The 19,007-nt window shown below is 32.8% G+C and overlaps 1 protein-coding gene across 3 annotated transcripts in view; it reads right to left on the reverse strand.

The window, feature by feature from the left end:
* Positions 1–12,293: 12,293 nt before the first annotated feature.
* LOC124369049 overlaps positions 12,294–19,007 on the reverse strand; it is a 32,477-nt gene continuing 25,763 nt past the window's right edge. For all 3 annotated transcript variants that reach the window (XM_046826749.1, XM_046826747.1, XM_046826748.1), the window contains exon 6: positions 12,294–16,872. In XM_046826749.1, coding sequence (XP_046682705.1) covers positions 16,771–16,872 — 102 coding nt within the window. In that variant the 3' untranslated portion in view covers positions 12,294–16,770. The remainder of the gene's footprint in view (positions 16,873–19,007) is intronic.

Here is a 19,007-nt window from a genome sequence, read left to right on the forward strand (position 1 = left end):
GTCACTCATGCTATCCAGCGTGCTCTTGGCAGATTAAGAGGCCTGTACAGATTCAGAAGTCTGCTGCCGGAATTCGCCAAGCTTCAACTTATGCAGTCGATGGTCTTTTCTGTCATTTACTACTGCTATCCTGCTTACGGTAACAGCATCTCGCGTAGTGACGTCGATCGCATTCAGAGACTTCAAAACTCCGCTATACGTTTCATTTTCAATTTGAGACGATTTGATCACGTATCCCCCTTTCGAGATGCTGCTAAGTTTCTGCCAATGGAATCCGTCTGCATAATGCTGACGTGCTGCATGGTCCACAAAATCCTATCACAAAAGGAACCACGGTACCTGAGTGAGCGGTTGTTGTTCCGGGAGGAGGTCTCGCAACGTAGCATCCGCTATGGCTATCTGCTAAACTTTCGTAGAGTCGGAAGAAGGAGTTTCTCATACTTCGGCCCTAAGTTGTACAACGACCTAATTCTTAGCCTAAAAGAATGCAGTTGTTCCACATTTAAAAGGAAACTTAAAGACTTTTTGATTGTTGACAATTAACTAAGTTAAGCTATTAGTATGTAAGAATAAGAAATGTTACAGTTTTTACCACTACATTATTTTAAATTAGCCACTAGATTTTATTGTACTTGTTTAAATTAATTTTATTTTAGTTTTTTTTATTTAGTTTTTAAGGCATTCAGTGACTTGAGTTGTTCTGAGAAACAGTAACTGTACTGAGAAACGCTTGTAAATAAAGGCATTTTTATTTATTTATTTAATAGCGCACCTTCATCTTGGGCTAATTGCCTCAAAGTTTCGCAACAATAAAGGTATAGCTAGTAAGTAGCCTTTGCGGGGGAGAGTCGTAATTATCGGTTGGTCCTTGTCAATTATCCTGATTTGGATAATAATTATTTTCGAAACCTTTATTGGTCAGTTTCGATTTCGTCCGTAATCGGAATTCCCAGAGGTCTTGGGATCAGCCCTTTTGTGCTCCAGCCAGCCTTGATTGCGTAGATTACATTTTGAAAGTAAGAAATAATTCAATTAAAAAATAAGCCAATCAATTAAGTATGGTATACACCTCCCGTCACCGATTAATTACAAATACTCAGTACAGCCGCCTGCCCATCCCCCAGGCCCTTAGTTCCCCTAAATAAAAATCATTTAATCCATCTTAATTGGAGCCAGTTGTGAGAAAATATAATTATATATATATATATATATATAATATATATATATATATATATATATATATATATATATATATATATATATATATACAGGGTGATTCAAAACTAAACGGCAATCTCTCGGGAGCTTATTCTATAGCTAAAAACAAGTAAAACAGTTCATATAACCATATGCCCGGAAACGCTTCGTTAGCGAGTTACGCCTAGCGAAAGATTTCGCCCGGATTTCAGAACCCTTGGTGAAGTCAGGCCGTATAAAAATGGTAAAGGTAGTTACAAAGATAAAAATACGATTGTTTTTTATGTTTTTATATCTGACAAATTTATTAAAATTCGTCCCAGAGCTGTAAATGCAATACTTTCAGAGATATCTTACGTAAAACACAAGAATTGGTGCAAAGAAATAACACATTTTTGTGTTTAACGTAAGATTACTTCCATAAATGTTAAATAAATGTCATTTTTTTCTTAAACAGATTTGTAGAACATTTAATTCTGAAAAAAATTCATGTGAATTACTTAGGAAAAAAAATTAATAATAGGTATTGAAATTTAGCTTTATTTAAAAATAAAACAGACGCACAAAAATGCATATTCTTATCTGCATAAAATATTAACTAATGTTTAGGTTGTGAGTAACAGCTGATCATTTATTCTAGACTGAACATTAACATAAAATGTATTTACCTTTATAAAACTGTAATAATCACCTATAATAGTTGCTCAAAGTGTCCTCCGTTGTTAGCAATGCACGTTTTCGCACGACGAATCCACTCTTTTCTAGCGCGTTTCATAACGTTTGGAGCATTCTTGATAGTTTCTGCCGCCTCTGTAATGCGATTACGTAACTCCTCTATGGTGTTAATCCGTTTTGAATAAACAATTGACTTCATCCAACCCCATAAGAAAAAGTCTGCTGGCGTGAGGTCAGGAGAACGTGGTGGCCATTTTACTGGTCCATTTCGACCAATCCATTGTCTACCGTATGTATAATTTAAATAGTTTTTCACAATATTAGAAAAATGTGGAGGTGCTCCGTCGTGCATAAACCATGCATTTATTCTGTTTTGAACAGGAATATCTTCCAAGAGGGTAGGCAGGTTTGTTCTTAAAAAATTTAAGTACGCTACTCCATTAAGTCGATTAGGGAGGAAAAATGGACCAATCAAATTATCACCCAGAACACCAAGCCATACATTGACTGAAAATGTATGTTGAAAATGCCTCGTCGCAGTTTCATGTGGGTTGTCGTACGCCCAAGTATGGGTATTACGAAAATTTACAATTCCATTTCTAGTAAAACAGGATTCATCAGTAACGAGAATACGCCGAAGAAAATACTGATGTCGTAAACAATTTATTCTTAACCAGCGGCAGAACATCTTCCGTTTATTAAGATCTTGCGGTAATAAGTCTTGAACACGTGTTATATGGAATGGGTACAACTGTGCTTCATGAAGTGTCCGCCATACGCTTGACTGGCAAATATTTAACTGACGTGATAATCGTCTGGTGCTTGTGGTTTGTGATAATTCTACAGCATTTATTATTGCTTGTTCATTATTATAGTTCCTTGCGCTACGTTGACGACCAGTATCTATTCGCTTCGGTTTAAAGCTACCAGTTTCTCTAAGTCGTCTCTCCACAGCTTCAAATGTTTTGCGATCAGGTGTTCTTCGATGTAGAAAAGTATCACGATATTCCTGAACTGCAGCTAAACCATTCTTGTTAACTTTGCCGTAAATCAGTATCATGTCCGTATACTCTTCAAACGAATACATACCATTTACATTATCTGCCATTATTTACTAAGATAATTACATACACTTTTATAAAAATATTTAATAAAATATTTTAAAAATAAATATTTTATAAAATATTTTATACACTTGTATAAAATATTTCCAAATAATCACAGGATCTCACAAAATACAATCTTCACACGCCACAATACAAAAACCTCCATAAAGGTTATTCAAATATTACTTCATGAACTTAATTGTTGATCAGCTGATATTGCCAACCTTTGCAAAGAAAATATGACGATAAAAAGTGTTGAATAAATGATCAGCTGTTACTCACAACCTAAACATTAGTTAATATTTTATGCAGATAAGAATATGCATTTTTGTGCGTCTGTTTTATTTTTAAATAAAGCTAAATTTCAATACCTATTATTAATTTTTTTCCTAAGTAATTCACATGAATCTTTTCAGAATTAAATGTTCTACAAATCTGTTTAAGAAAAAAAATGACCTTTATTTAACATTTATGGAAGTAATCTTACGTTAAACACAAAAATGTGTTATTTCTTTGCACCAATTCTTGTGTTTTACGTAAGATATCTCTGAAAGTATTGCATTTACAGCTCTGGGACAAATTTTAATAAATTTGTCAGATATAAAAACATAAAAAACAATCGTATTTTTATCTTTGTAACTACCTTTACCATTTTTATACGGCCTGACTTCACCAAGGGTTCTGAAATCCGGGCGAAATCTTTCGCTAGGCGTAACTCGCTAACGAAGCGTTTCCGGGCATATGGTTATATGAACTGTTTTACTTGTTTTTAGCTATAGAATAAGCTCCCGAGAGATTGCCGTTTAGTTTTGAATCACCCTGTATATATATATATATATATATATATATATATATATATATTATATATATATATATATATATATATATATATATACACACACACACACACACACACACACACACACACACATAATTATCTAAGATACTTATGTTTAAAAGATCACCGGATCGTCTCTTGGCACTGGAATTCACTTGACTCATCCACGTCCGTATTTTGTAAGAACGGCGCGGGGAGAGGGAAGCTTATCACCTGTTTGGGTAATCGGGCCGCCAGCATACGACACTAGCACAAATTTGCCATGGCGGGCATTTTTTTAATTCCGGGCTGGCCGCCACAATCTTCCCCCCTGCGGGATCGAAAAAATAAAAATAATTAAAAGGGGTAGGATATGACCTACAGGTATATGTAATCATATACAGGTACCTGTATATGATCATTTTCGTTCTGGACCTATATGATTAATGAAGATAGGGGATGACTCTTTGCATGTGAACACGTGTTTCATCGGCTCTTACTTTTATGTCTAATTTCACGTTTTTTCTTCACAGTTTTTATTTAAATTTATATAAGTGTTTAAAGCATTTCCTTCCACTTCGTTTTAGTGTAATAGTTGCGGGTAAACTGGCCGAAGAGTTTTATTATTTTATAAAAAAGATTTTATGTTTCGGTCGCCACCGCATCTGAGGTCGGGAGCGAAGGGCAAACTCGTTCCCTTATCTACAACTGATAAGAGTAAGCCTACCTTCCAGCGTTCATTATCAGCGTCATCAGCGATAACTTCGACCGAATCCACAACACTGGCAAGTTCTAATAAAAACACGGGAGGTCTCGATTCGTTATCTGTGGAGAGTTGCGTCAATTCTTATCTGTCGAGTGCGGGTGTAATTACTGAGCTTGTTCAGCACCTCAGAGACCAAATAAAGGACATTGTGGAGGTAGCGGTAGGAGCTGCGTTAGCTACCTTCCAAGAAGAGTTGAAGAGGCTACATGACGAGTTGGTCACCGTGACATCAAGAGTGGGTGAGCTGGAGGATCGAGTGCTGGACAAAACGGACGATCTTGAACAATACCAAAGGCGGGATAACCTGAGAATCTTTGGCATCCAGGACACCAAGGGTGAAGACACGGACAACCTGGTCGTCGAGTTGTGTCGGGAGAAGCTGGGAGTGGAGTTGTCCGATGCGGCGATTCACCGTAGTCATCCCAGGCAAAACAGTGATGGGAAGCAGCTGCCTCGCCCTATTATTGTGCGGTTTACCACCTACCGGTAGCGCCAGCAAGTGTATGCTTCGAAGAAGCAGTTAAAGGGCTCAGGAGTTACCATCCGCGAAGATCTGACCGCACGCAGGATGGAGGTGTTCTGGGCGGCAGTGGCTCAGCACGGGCCGAGGAACACTTGGACGCTGGATGGTCGTGTTCTGTGGGTTGATCGGGGCGGCAGGAAAGGTGTTGGTACTCGGCTGGCGGACCTCGCATCGAATTCAACAGGCACCAAGTAAATCGTTTGTTGTATCTATCAAGTTATTTCGTTTTCATTTCTTTGTTGCTTTTATTATTTTTGGTTCATAAAATTATTAAATAAATATTACCTTTTTTTAAGAATATGAGTATATTTTAATTTTACATAAACACATTTTATTTAATCCAAATAAACTTAAAAAATATCATAATATAACTATTTCGTTGAATAATACAAATAATTTCTGTATATGCTTCAATTAATATAATAATCAGTCAATATTCTATGTTTAGTTCAATATTATTTTATTAATATCAATTTTTATTTTATTAATCAATATTACTTCCTCTAATGAAATAGTATAAATATTCCCTTTTTCTAAACACGTACGTACTTCATAAAATCGTATAATAATTGTTATTTATATTATTCTATACAAGTTTACAGTAAAATAATAGTTTTTGCAATAGATTTCCACCATTTACTATTTTCTGTTTTACTAGAATAATAAAATATTGTATTTATATAATACATTTATTTCATAAATATGACTTTTATTTCGTTACACAATATTATTCTTTAAAACATTCAGAACATTACTTTTTTTACAATACAATGATAATATATTCTATTAAATCTCACATAATAATCAATAGTCATAATATATATACAAGTTTGTGGTAAAATGTAAATAGTATTACTTATATCTAATTTTTATTATATTTTGAGTTTTTTTTTAATTAAGTGGAAGTCAACTGTGGTGTATTTATTTAGACACTATTTTAGCTTATTGATATGGTTTTGTTTATTTTAGTTGATTAGATTGAATTTATTTGAGCTGATGGATCTATTTTGTGTTACTGGATGTTACTTATGTGGTCATATAATATAGCCCTTTTTTCGAATAATGTTAGTTTTAAGTTTTGTACATTAAAACTACATGGTGAAGTTGGAAGTGTGTGTGTGTGTGTGTGTTGCATGAAAGGGTTGCCTGGAGTGACGCAGCCACGGTCTGTCGATCGCTGCCCGCGGGGCCTCGCGGCGTGTTGTGGTGCTGGTGTCTGACTGTGCTGCCCCGAGCCAGCGCGTGCTTCCGTCAGCCCTCCCAGATCTTCTCTGCCAATCTCTTACTCCTTTCTCAAACTTCTTAAAAGGCAGATCATGTCAATGCACAATCTCTTCATGGCCACATTGATGAATTTCGTTCCATTTTTCAACCATCTCCTGTTGACATTATTCTAATTTCAGAAACCTGGCTGAAACCTAACCTAAGTGACAGAAGTGTCGAGCTTCCAGGTTTTAACCTGTACAGAAATGATCACCTGCACAAAGGTGGTGGTGGGGTAGCTGTGTACGTCAGGCCACACTTCCTTGTCTCTGTCCTGCTATCATCCGATACATCCAGAGATGGACGGCCAGAATACATGTTTCTGGACGTCTGTGTTAATGGAGCACACATTTTAATTGCTGTTTGTTACAGAGCTCCTCACCTGGGCTACGTGGCTGAGTTCGATCATGATCTTCTGGGTTTTTTGGCTCACTAAAGTCATGTTATTGTGATGGGAGATTTTAATACTGATTTACTTGGATCAATTACTTATGACCAAACTTTTTTAACTAATATGTTTTACTCGTGTAACATGACCATACTTCCTCTGCAAGCCACTCACCACACTGAGACTGCAGACACCTGGCTTGATATCATTGCTGTCTGCGACCAAACCCTTGTTGCGCACTACGGGCAACTTCCTGCTCCTAGCCTTTCCAAACATGACCTTATTTTTCTTGCTTATAAACTAAGAACTCCCAAGATCGAACCAAAAGTTATGTTTTATAGAAACTACAAAAATATCAATCTTTATTCCCTGCTTATCGATGCTTCTCTGACTCCATGGCATGAGGTCACATCGGCTGATAATGTGGACATTATGGTATCAAAATTTAATTCATTAATGAATGGTCTTCTTGATAAATACGCTCCATTTGTTTCAAAAAGAGTAACCAAACAGCCTGCTCCATGCATCTCAGAATTTATTCGACACCTCCAGAAGCAAAGAGATAGAGCTTTCCTTAAGGCTAAGCGATCCAAGTTACGTGATGACTGGGCTGCATATAAAAAATTAAGGAATAATGTGCAACAACAAATTAGAAATGCCAAAATCAGGTTTTACTACTCTTCCCTGTCTAAAAAACAATCTAGCAGAATTTTATGGTCAAAACTAAAAGATCTTGGAGTCGGCAAGCCTGACACTTACTCCCCGGTTTCCCTTAATCTCGATGATATCAACAACTTTTTTGTTGAGATTCCTGTTGATCAGTCTGGGGCTCAGGAGTATGTCTCCGAGCTCGAAGGTGCTACTTTTGATAAACCTGAGTTTCAGTTCTCTTTCACTCCGGTAACAGAGACAGATGTGTTAAAGGCTATTAATAGGATGTCCAGTAACGTAGTTGGGGCCGATGGCATTCCTATAAGGTTAATAAAAGATACTCTTCCAGTCACTCTTCCAACTATCACTGATATTTTCAATAAATCTCTGGCTACTTCAATGTTCCCATTGACATGGAAGTCTGCTTTAGTTTGCCCACTTCAGAAGTGTTCCTCTCCACAAAATCCTTCACAATTCAGGCCAATAAGTATACTCTCTGCATTATCAAAGTGTTTGGAGCGGATCGTTCATTAGCAATTTTCAATATATCTTGAAAGTAATAACATTTTATCAAATTTTCAATCTGGTTTTCACTCCAACCACAGCACTACTACTGCACTTCTAAAAATAGTTGATGATATTCGCCTTGGAATTGATAAGTCAGGTAACCATTTTAACCCTTTTCGACTTTTCAAAGGCTTTTGACTGTGTTTATTATCCCCTTCTCCTCATCAAACTTAGGAAGGATGGTTTCTCTGATGGTAGTGTCAAGCGGGTTGAGTCTTATCTTTCGGGACGACGCCAGTGTGTCAGGTCGGGTGAGAAGCAGTCGAGATGGAGACCAGTCACTCGTGGAGTTCCACAGGGTTCAGTCCTGGGGGGCCACCTTTATTTTCACTGTACATCGATGACATTACTACTCAAATTACTCATTCCAATTTTCACTTATATGCAGATGACTTACAAATATACTGCCACTTTTCTATAAGAGACATACAAACTTGTGTGACTCTCATGAATTCCGATATTGACGCTGTTACTCACTGGACTTGGAAACATGGACTAAAATTAAACGTAGACAAAACTCAGTGTATTATGATAGGTCATTCAAAGCTTGTTCGTAAAATTGACTTTACTACGGCTTCTAAATTAAAACTAAATGACCAAGAGCTAGAATACTCTGAGAAAGTAAAAAATCTAGGACTTATTATTGACAAACACTTAAGATGGACTGAACAGGCTTCTTTGATATGTAATAGGGTCTTTGCCGGTGTTCACAGCCTCAAGCGGCTGGCTTCATATCTACCACACCAAGTTAAAATAATGCTGATAAAGACTCTTGTACTGCCTCACTTCAACTACTGTGACAAAGTCATTAATGACATGACTGTGGAGCTTTCAAATAGACTTCCAGCGTGCTCAGTACTTTTGCATTAGTTTCATTTTCAATCTCAGACGTGATGATCACGTAACGCCCTTCTTCAAACAATTATCTATCTTAAAATTACAAGATCTTCGAGACTACCACTCACTCATTCTGTTGCACGCTCTTTTAAATACAAATTGTCCTAGTTATCTTTCAAACAACTTTTAATTTATGTCTGAAATAAGTGAACAAAGTACAAGGAGGGGTACATACTTATTATCTATCCCAGTTCATCGAAAAACTACCTTTAGTAAGTCGTTTACAGTTTCTGCCTGTTGATTGTGGAATGCCTTAACTATAAACATCAGAGCCATTGATAAGCGCGCTCGCTTTGGGGCGGAGGTCAGGGCCTTGATGCTGGGGGCTCAGGGGGTATAGCGGTTGGCGGCTTTGGAATGTGGTACTTAGGGTAACTGAATGCAAGTTGAATGAATGCATTATGTCTTATTATAGTATTGTAAATATTTATAAAGTTACATTAATTATAGATTTTTTATTTTTTTTTATTTTAAAGCTAAGATTCTTGTAACGTATAAGGTTAATTAATAGATTTATTTTTAGTTATACATGTATATGTATGTTAGTTTAATTTTTTGCGAGGTTAAGTGGTAGAGAGGACTTTATAATCCTAACTTCGCCTCCAATAAAGACATTTTTCATTTCATTTCATTAATAACAATCTTTTCCCACAGTTTAGAAACAACTTCCGAAGACAGATGTCTCACTTTTGACATTGATGCTTGCTTGCACCTTTAACACAAATAGCAAAATTGTACCCTATCACTGATAATTTGATTCAAATTTTCGAACCAAAAATATTTACTTATACGATCAAGAGTCTTTTTAATACCTAAATGCTCTGATATTGAGGATTTGTGGTAATGCTTAAAAGCGAGAATATCAAAATCACAAAAATTTAACCTAAGTTAGATTCCGAAACCAACATATGAGACCATTGTTTTGATTAGTGCAACAGCATAAATCAATTGTGGAACTGTAAATAGATTAGACCGGGGGTGAATTTTAACGACCAGAACAGACCCATATTAACTGCAGCAACTTTTTAGTTGTACGATACACTTTCTTCATTGGGATAAAAAGGCTAACTCTTATTGTTACTGAAGCCATCGAAGAACTTCAATAAATGATCATGGAATGTGGGAGGGAAATACTAATCTTATAAAAACTGTTTCACTTTACGACTTCAGGGTCCCAAACCTCTATTCTTTAAACTTAAATCTAAATTGGATCAGGAGATTGGAATAGCTTTGAGTGACTATCGATTATCTCTAGACTGTTTATTATGTCATAGAAAAAGAATACATAGATATATTGTCCAGTTTTTCAACAGAAACATTGCGTGTGAAGCCGCGGGTAACTGCTAGTTTAAAATACTTGTGGCAGATACAGTTTTTCGGAGGTCTGGAAGGAATATTGATATATTTATAGCTGAAATAGCCCATTGCTAAGTTTAACTATCACTAAAAAATACCATTTAGTATTAGGCTCATTATTGTAAAAATAATTTTAAAATGTTAAATGTTCTGATAAATAATTTTATTGTTTTTATTTTTTTTTTTTGGCAGTGAACATGAATAAAATTTTGAAATAAAGAATAGTCTAATATTATGCTTGCATGTGGTCTGCAAAAAAGCTGACTGGGCACAATTGTAAAAATATTGATCTTCGGCCGTCTGTTACCATTCACGACAATAAAGGTATAGCCAGCAAGTAGCTTTTGCGGGGAGTCATAATTATCGGCTAGTCCTTGCCTAATATCCTGATTTGGATATGAAATATTTTCGAAACTTTTACTGGTCAGGTTTGATCCTGTCTGTAATCAGTAGACCACGTACAGAATCCCCAGAGGTTTCGGGATCAGGCCTTTTGTGCTACAGCCAACTTTGATTGCTTAAATTAAATTTTGAAAGTAAAAAATAATTCAATTAAAAACTAAGCCAATTAATAAAGTATGGTATACAACTCCCATCACCGATTAATTACAATAATTAATACTAAATAAAAATAATATAATCCATCTTAATTTGTGTCAGTCATGAGGAAATATAATCTTATACATACATTTATCGAAGGTACTTAGATTTAGAAGACCACTGGGTTCTTCTCTTGGCACTGGAATTCACTTGACTTGTCCGAAGTGCTGAAGAAAAGAGATCAGAGATAGAGATAGACTTGAGAGGCTAGCTACACAGGGAAGGGTACCCATGACCTTGTAACCTATGTTTTCAGTGCTGTTGTGAACCATATCTGACATTCCTGAATTCATATGGAATATGGAGAAGAGTTCCACTGTCAACATGCAGGGTGCAACGATGAAGGGTTTATTGAACATTACAGTCCTGTGGTGTTCAATATGCAGTTAGTACGTGTATCTCTTGTGATTCTTTTATCAATTTTAAGTCATTGACAGAATCATGGAAAACAAGAAGAGTAATTATTTGTAATATTCTTGTAAATATTGTTGTTAAGAATTGAATAGAATACATACAAAATATTAATCCTCTCAAATTAGATTATTTTAAAATTGTACAAATAACCACCATTACAATATGGGATAATGTATTCATAGTTTAGCAAATTGAACACGAATCATAATTTTTATTTTCAAATTATGTAATTGCGTATAAAATCAATTAAAAGGATAGTTACAATATTGCTTCTAATAAATTTCAGAGCAGTTTTTGGAAAGGTAATCATTGGAGTCACTAGACAACGCTTTAAAATGTACAATGATATAGAAATCATCTTTCAATTAAAAATAAGGCTAGGACGAATGTTTGAAATTAATATTGGTTATATGGGACTAAACCAATGTCATATGGGTTACTATCCCTTTTTCGTTTCCTCTCCCTATGAAAAGCGGGAAATATTCAGCTGTTGAATTGAATAGTACATTTGTTAATATTTCCACTCTTTCATCTTAGCTTTTATCAGGTAACCTATAAGTCTCCATAATGTAAAGGTTTTTCTCTTCATAAATGTTTACTAGAACAACTGCAAAGACGAAGTCTGTACTGTGATGCAATACATGAATGAGCACAGCTGAGCCAGAACGGTTTATTGATGGATTTAAGACAAAACGTGGCACTGGAGCTGGAATTGTGTGTAAGGGTACATACTTATTAAAAATCCTAATGTGATAATTCTTTTGATATATTGTTTAAGGTGTTGAGGCCAACGTTTGAATATAAGTTGATCACAGTATTTTCCAGGAACACTTGTGTGTCAAAAATAGGTTGCTAATATTAAGTTTGAGCTTACATTTGACAAAATTTGACTGCAGATTTGATAAAAACACTTATATGTTAACAATAGATCAAAGAGACATTACTACGTTTTGATGATTTCAATATAAAGGTTCAATTACTTCATGGCACAAAGGCAGCAAAATAACAGATAACAATTAGGACAGGAAACCTCACAGGACTTAATTGATCAATGATAAATAAAGAATGGCCAATACTAATCAAATACTTTATTTGTGCAATACTACATTTATCATTGTGCAATAAAAAATTCTTTGTACAAAAAATATTCTTAACAATAAATATGGAAGTATAGTAATTCATATACAAATAACTACTATACACTAAATGGACGGAAAAAGGCACAAAAGTTTAGTTCATTAAAGGCATAGTTTTAGAGAGATAAAACGTATTATATATTATTGTATAAAGCTTTGATATGTCCTTGGTCTATTATGTTAGCAAATAATGATTAAAGTCCCTAAAAATGTACTGTAATCTTTTTAATCTGAGGTAATTAAGTTCTATTAACCATTATTACATTTATGCAATTATGTAAATTCTAATATATTTTATTATATAGACTTCAAAAGTCTTTCTTTTCTGTTCAGATTAAAGTACGAGAAACAGTTATTAATCAAATGTATATATGTACTAAAAATTGAACTAATGATAATAAGTTTTGTGCAAATTCTTATTCTAATTACATTAACAATTAACACATTTAATTGAAGACAATAATAAACATTAACAAGATCATGTAATTAATAAAAAATACAAATTTACATAAATATATTTAAGGTTTACTTACACAACAGCATGACAAGAATAGATATCCATTCTATTTGGAAACCTTGTAAATAGATTTGAATTCTATAAAAAATACGAAATATATATAAACCACCCAATTTTAATTATATATTAATTAAATGAATAGGCATTCCCTTATAATAGTTTTTATTTGAAGGTATTCAAATAAGTGGGATCACAGACAATAAAGTTGTTAACATGCTTAAATAAAGAATATTATCCAACAAAATATTAAGTAAGTAGAACAATGACGTGGTAGTGGAGGTTTTGAAATTTAAACATAAAATACTTACTTGAATTTTATTTAATGAAAGAATATTACTATTTAATACAAAAAAAGTTATCAATGTATCATGGCGTAAATGATGATAACCAAGTGATTACACAAAACGATGTTATTTAAAAATATGTTATAACTCTGGTTAAAGTTGCAGGCAACTTGTTTTACCAATACTTCACATCTCACATGTAGATGCAGTATTTTATCTACTGTAAACCATAGATTTTAAGTGTAAAAATTAAGTCTGCCACATATTCTCAATTATACAAGTTTTTGCCATATATATATATATATATATATATATATATATATATATATATATATATATATAAGTTTATACATAGTTTTTTTAATCTGGAGGACAGAGGCCTCCTGCCCCCTTTTAGCAGAGGAGTACTACTGCTCCCCCACCCCTAGTTTCTGAAAGTAAAAAAACATTTTATTCTTTTCGTATGTAGTCATCTAATATTTCCCAATATTTGTGAAATTTAATGTCCACAAGACCACATTAATGATTGTTTTATCATTATTTTCTGAGGTCCAGTGTGCTACCTTTCAGGTAATACACAATTATCCTTTTGTATTGCAACAATACTGAAACACACAAATTACTTAAAAAAAAACAAAACAAAAATACTCAAAGAAATAATCAAACGCTACTTTTTGTTTCAACTGTAAAAATGTTATTAACATTAACTCTAAACCTTCTGAATTGTAATCAAGCAGGTTAATAAAAGGAATGTAAATGTGAACTGCTACTTTCAAATTTTAAATTTCTACACATTAATGGTATGCTTCAATCAAGCATGCAATTTTTTAACATGACAATTTAAAAGCATGATTTGATTGTAACCTACAATGAGAGGTATAAGCCATTTTATATTTACTAACATACATTGATGTGCAATACAAAGAATTACAGTAATGAATTTATTTATATAATTTATATCATTAGTGAAATAACATAAAGAATCATAATTATTATTAAATTTGAGTACTGTATTGTAAAACTGTGAAGTCAGAATTTTATTAACTTGCCATGAATATTCTCTAGATTAAAATAAACATAATTTTGTATAAATCCATACCCCGCCTTTGAGTTTGTGTGTGACATCACATAATTACAACATAAGTGAACCTTGCCACATAAAAATACTAAAGTAACATATTTTAAGAATTATAATTTTGCTTGAAACTGGCCTGTGTTATTTATGTAGATTAAATTTATAGTCATGCCGCTATGAAAAAGTCTAAATATAAAACAGCACATAAAGTAAGTATGACATATTGACCTCATCTATTTATTTACAATCTATTTAAGGAATGCTTAAAAATCTCTTTAATTTTTACGAGGTTTCTAAGCTTGAGAACTCATTAACTTTATAATGTTTCCACAAGGTTGTTAATTTGCAAATATATCATAGCAAAACTCTTACATGTAATGTTTAAATCTATTGTACGTTTATAATACTATATTCTTTGTATACGTTTACTTTAGATATAGAAATGTTGATTCAGTCATGTGAATTCAGTTAAATGATAATGTTGTAGTGGACGAAATACATTAATTGGTGTTACCTATTTATGGAAAACAAAATTTTAAAACTGACTACCTATTCCATCAATTCTCGATTAATTACATTATGGTTAACTCTGGGTTTATGTCTGTACATTAGAAAAGCTTTTGACACTGTAGATCACATGATTTGTTAGGAAAGATTTTTAAAATAGGAATTAAAGGAGTAGTTTACAATTGGCTTACAGCTGAGCTGGTCTTATCATCTGACCAAATTTGACTGGTTTAAATCGGAAGCAATATATGAAGTTTGACTTGCTTTCAAGTGAAATGCAGTTCATTTGAGAAGATGTACTTTATGATTATATACTGAGAGCATTTCTCTTCATAATAACTAACAAGTGATATTTGTGTGTGTGTGTGTGTGTGTGTGTGTGTGTTATATATTTATCTAATTTTAAAGGAAAACTGACTAATTTTCTGTTAATACATACTGTGTTATACTTGGATGGAAATAAACTAGATTTGGTTGACAAAAATCATGAATATTAATGCACGGGAAATCCAATGGCTTTACACCTAATAATAATAGTATGTGATTAACTGTTCATAAAATTAGGTATATAAATTTAAATTTCAGGAAAAAAATTTAATTTAAAAATATAATTTTCTACAACTGTGTTGGTTGTTTAGGTAAGAAAGTAGTTAACTCGAAAATCCAAATGTATAAGTACTAGGAGTCTTTCAAGGGTGCCCATGCAGAAAAGACTGAAATACTTTACTATTTCTTTTGAAATTTCATATTGTTGTTGTTTCAATAATTGTATATTTAATTATGAATACAATTCATTAACCCTAATGCTTAGCGATTTGTTTTTATTTTTATTATTTGCAGCCATATACAACATTTGAATACTTTGAATATAATCATCATCACTATAATAATGTTTGTTTGTTTTTTAATATATATTTCAAAATGTAGAGTATTAATTAATTTGTCATATTTTGAAATACTGTATGTTTTAAAGTTATAAGATGTAGCCTCAAGTCAGTAAAACGATTTTGGACCTGCCTCTAAATTTTAAGTGAATACTGATTTTTGTTCACTATTTCTATTTCAATACTATAGTAATCAATGTGTTACATTATTATATTTTAGCATTATTTTGGACGTCAAGCCTGTCATTATTTTATTTACATTGTTTTAAATGAAAGCATTATAACTATATAAATATACATTTCACGTGCTTTTCTTTTTGAAGGGAATATGAAATATTCATATATAAACAGCTTAACCCAATTTACAAATTGGGACCGATATTTGTAATTATACTAGCATCAAAATAAAAATATTGATATCACTGGAATATCACAAGGGAAGTTTTAATACTAGTGCTAAATGGACAGCACTCAATAAAATTTAAAATGATGGCAAATTTACCTGTAACTTAAGTTTTAAGATAAATTAGGCACACATAAATATGTCTAAAGTCAAATATATAAATCTTTCGATCTAAAACAAGTTACAATACCTGTTATAGTTTTTAAAATATGATGCTAGTACTCATTTGGTAGCAAATAGATATTAAATCAAAGATTTCTGCATATAACTTTGTATTTAAAAAAAAAAACTCGAATTTTATTTGCAGCCAAATGCATTTTTTGGGTGTTGATGCTATTTTTATACACAGGAACCTGGCATTCACTTGAACAAAGTTAAAGCACATACACTATTTTAACACATAAGTTTAAAACTATAAAACTCACATTAACAGTTACACTTCACTAAACTATGTCAGTAGAAAAATAAGTTCAAATATAAAATTACAAATTCCAAAATAGACAACATTGCCACTTTCCCTGAAACTTAAAAACACTTAATAGAAATAATTAAAAACCAAAGTTTAATAGTTTAGGAATGTTTGTATCGTATAAATATCCTTTTCAGTCAGAATGGACACCACAATACATATTAAGAACCCGAAGACATTTAAATAAAAGCTTTCAGCGAATATATACATACATGTGTCAACAGGTTTTCAGTATAATATTTTAATACAGTATATGTATCAATATGATGATGGTGTTACATGACTGGAGCAGTAGACACAGTGCTGTGTGGGGTGGTAGGTCGGGATCCAGCCAGTGAGTGAGTTGTTGAAGCATTCAACGATGCCATTGTTCCCATCTAATATACAAAACCAATACATTAGCTGATTGTTATCTTTATGTCATTGGTTTTACATTCCAATTTGGGTTTTCTAAAAATAACAGGTGAGTAAATCCAGATGGATGTACACAATTAAATATAAAATGGTGTTGTATGATTACAAGATGTTACAATAATACATTTACATATATGAATGACCTTTAATAGTTACAAAATCAACAGTAAACCAGGTATTTATGATACAAAAAATTGAATATTGTCATGGCCATATCTCCGGTATATAAATTGAATATATTGGATTTCTGGACACTGTGACTTACATTAGTCCCAGATGTGATTTCAGTTGTAGTCACATCAGAATTGAACTTAGATCCAGAAAATAAATTAGAAGTATATGAGTCCTTGACTTTATCTAATGATTTAAAGATTGGAATACACAGAATAATTAATATTTTTACTTCAAAATGCACTTGTCATTTTAATAAAATATACATTATTACATAAAAAGACAGCAAATAATTTAAAACTAGGCAACATCACACTTATAATTACATTTTTCATTCAACAAAGAAAATAATTTATTTCATGTGTTTCAATTTCTTGAAGATCATAGCTATGACACATGTAATGAAATGCTGAACTGCAAATACATTCCTTAAAAAAAGTATTTAATTATATTTGATTGCCCAAGACTTAAAATATGAACTGCAACAGGTTTGACAGTAAAAACAAAATTTTAAAAACAAAGAAAGTACTCAAGTGGATCCAGAAACAACAATGGAATTGGCTGGCTAGGGTGCAGATGTCACTTTCCAGAGTAATTTCTTTTAGGATTGCAGGTGGAAAGAAGTCAAGATCGATTTTTGTTGCCATTGCCTAATTTACTTATGTGAATCTATGATAGAATTGAACTGCATGCCTTTTGACTCTGTTCAAATCTTCTTTAATCGTTTTCATTTATTCAATTGTAGTTTATTAAGTGAACCACACTATGGTTTAATTTCTCACCAATAAAATAAAAACAATATTTCCTACAAAAATTTGACTTATTGTGTAACAAATACTTTTAAGTTAGCTAAAAATTTCAAGTATATGTCTTTATTTATTCCATCAGTACATTACACTAACCATCATCTACTAATTTAAAGTAATAATAATAATTCATATAGTATGTAAATGCATATTAATACTTTTAATGAGAACGATCCATATAGCGATTGTCAGCATATTTAGGAAGATTGCCGGCGATTATCGTATTTTCATGAAAATTGCTACCAGTCGTTATAGCAATGATTCTTTGTTTTGTACCTTATAGGTCTTAGATATCTATTAAATCTAATAGTACTTCATACATTTCTTCTAAAATCTCTAAGGAACGTGTTTTATCTTCTGTGAATTATATTCTGGGAAAGTGGAGTTGTTTATGTTTGTTGTAGAGTCGGTCCTGTGCGTTGTGGTTGTTGTTTGTTAACATAAGAGTTCTCATATTAGTGCTGTATAAATAACTTTTACTTTTTATTTTTCTTTGTGTACTTTAGAAAATAAGTAAGAGGAGTAGATAACCAGTAAGTGAAGGTACATTGATAGGTAATCTCAGAGAACAAGGTATTGATGCGTTGAATGACTTGGACCTTAGTGATATTTTAGTAGACAATATTTCCGATTCTGAATGTGAATTAGGGGATTCTGGGGGTTTACAAGATTCATGACCATACATACGCTGACTCAGATTATGTAGCATCGGATTCATCTCATGAACACAATAATGACTTTAGTCTACAAATCAGACATAACCCTAAGCTTATTGCACAACACCATGTTACAGTCGATCAAATTACTGAAGATGTTATTGCTAGTTTTAGAGATGTACCATTGCCTAGTTACAACTTAACTAATGAAAATAACAATGTTCCAAACCAAAAATATCCTAGATAAAAACACTCCAAATCAAAATAAAACCGGTCCTGACCCAAATCAAAATGCATCTGGTCCTGATTGGACCGCAATTGAGGAAAATAATGACACACACTCCAGAACTATATTTATTTTCAATGAATTGCCCGAGCCAATATCAATATACTAGAGAATATATCAGATCCCATGGTCAAACATTTTCATCTTCTTCTAGAGCACAGGAATGGAAAAACATATAA

This window comes from Homalodisca vitripennis, chromosome X (genome assembly GCF_021130785.1).
Source record: "Homalodisca vitripennis isolate AUS2020 chromosome X, UT_GWSS_2.1, whole genome shotgun sequence".
NCBI lineage: Eukaryota > Metazoa > Arthropoda > Insecta > Hemiptera > Cicadellidae > Homalodisca > Homalodisca vitripennis.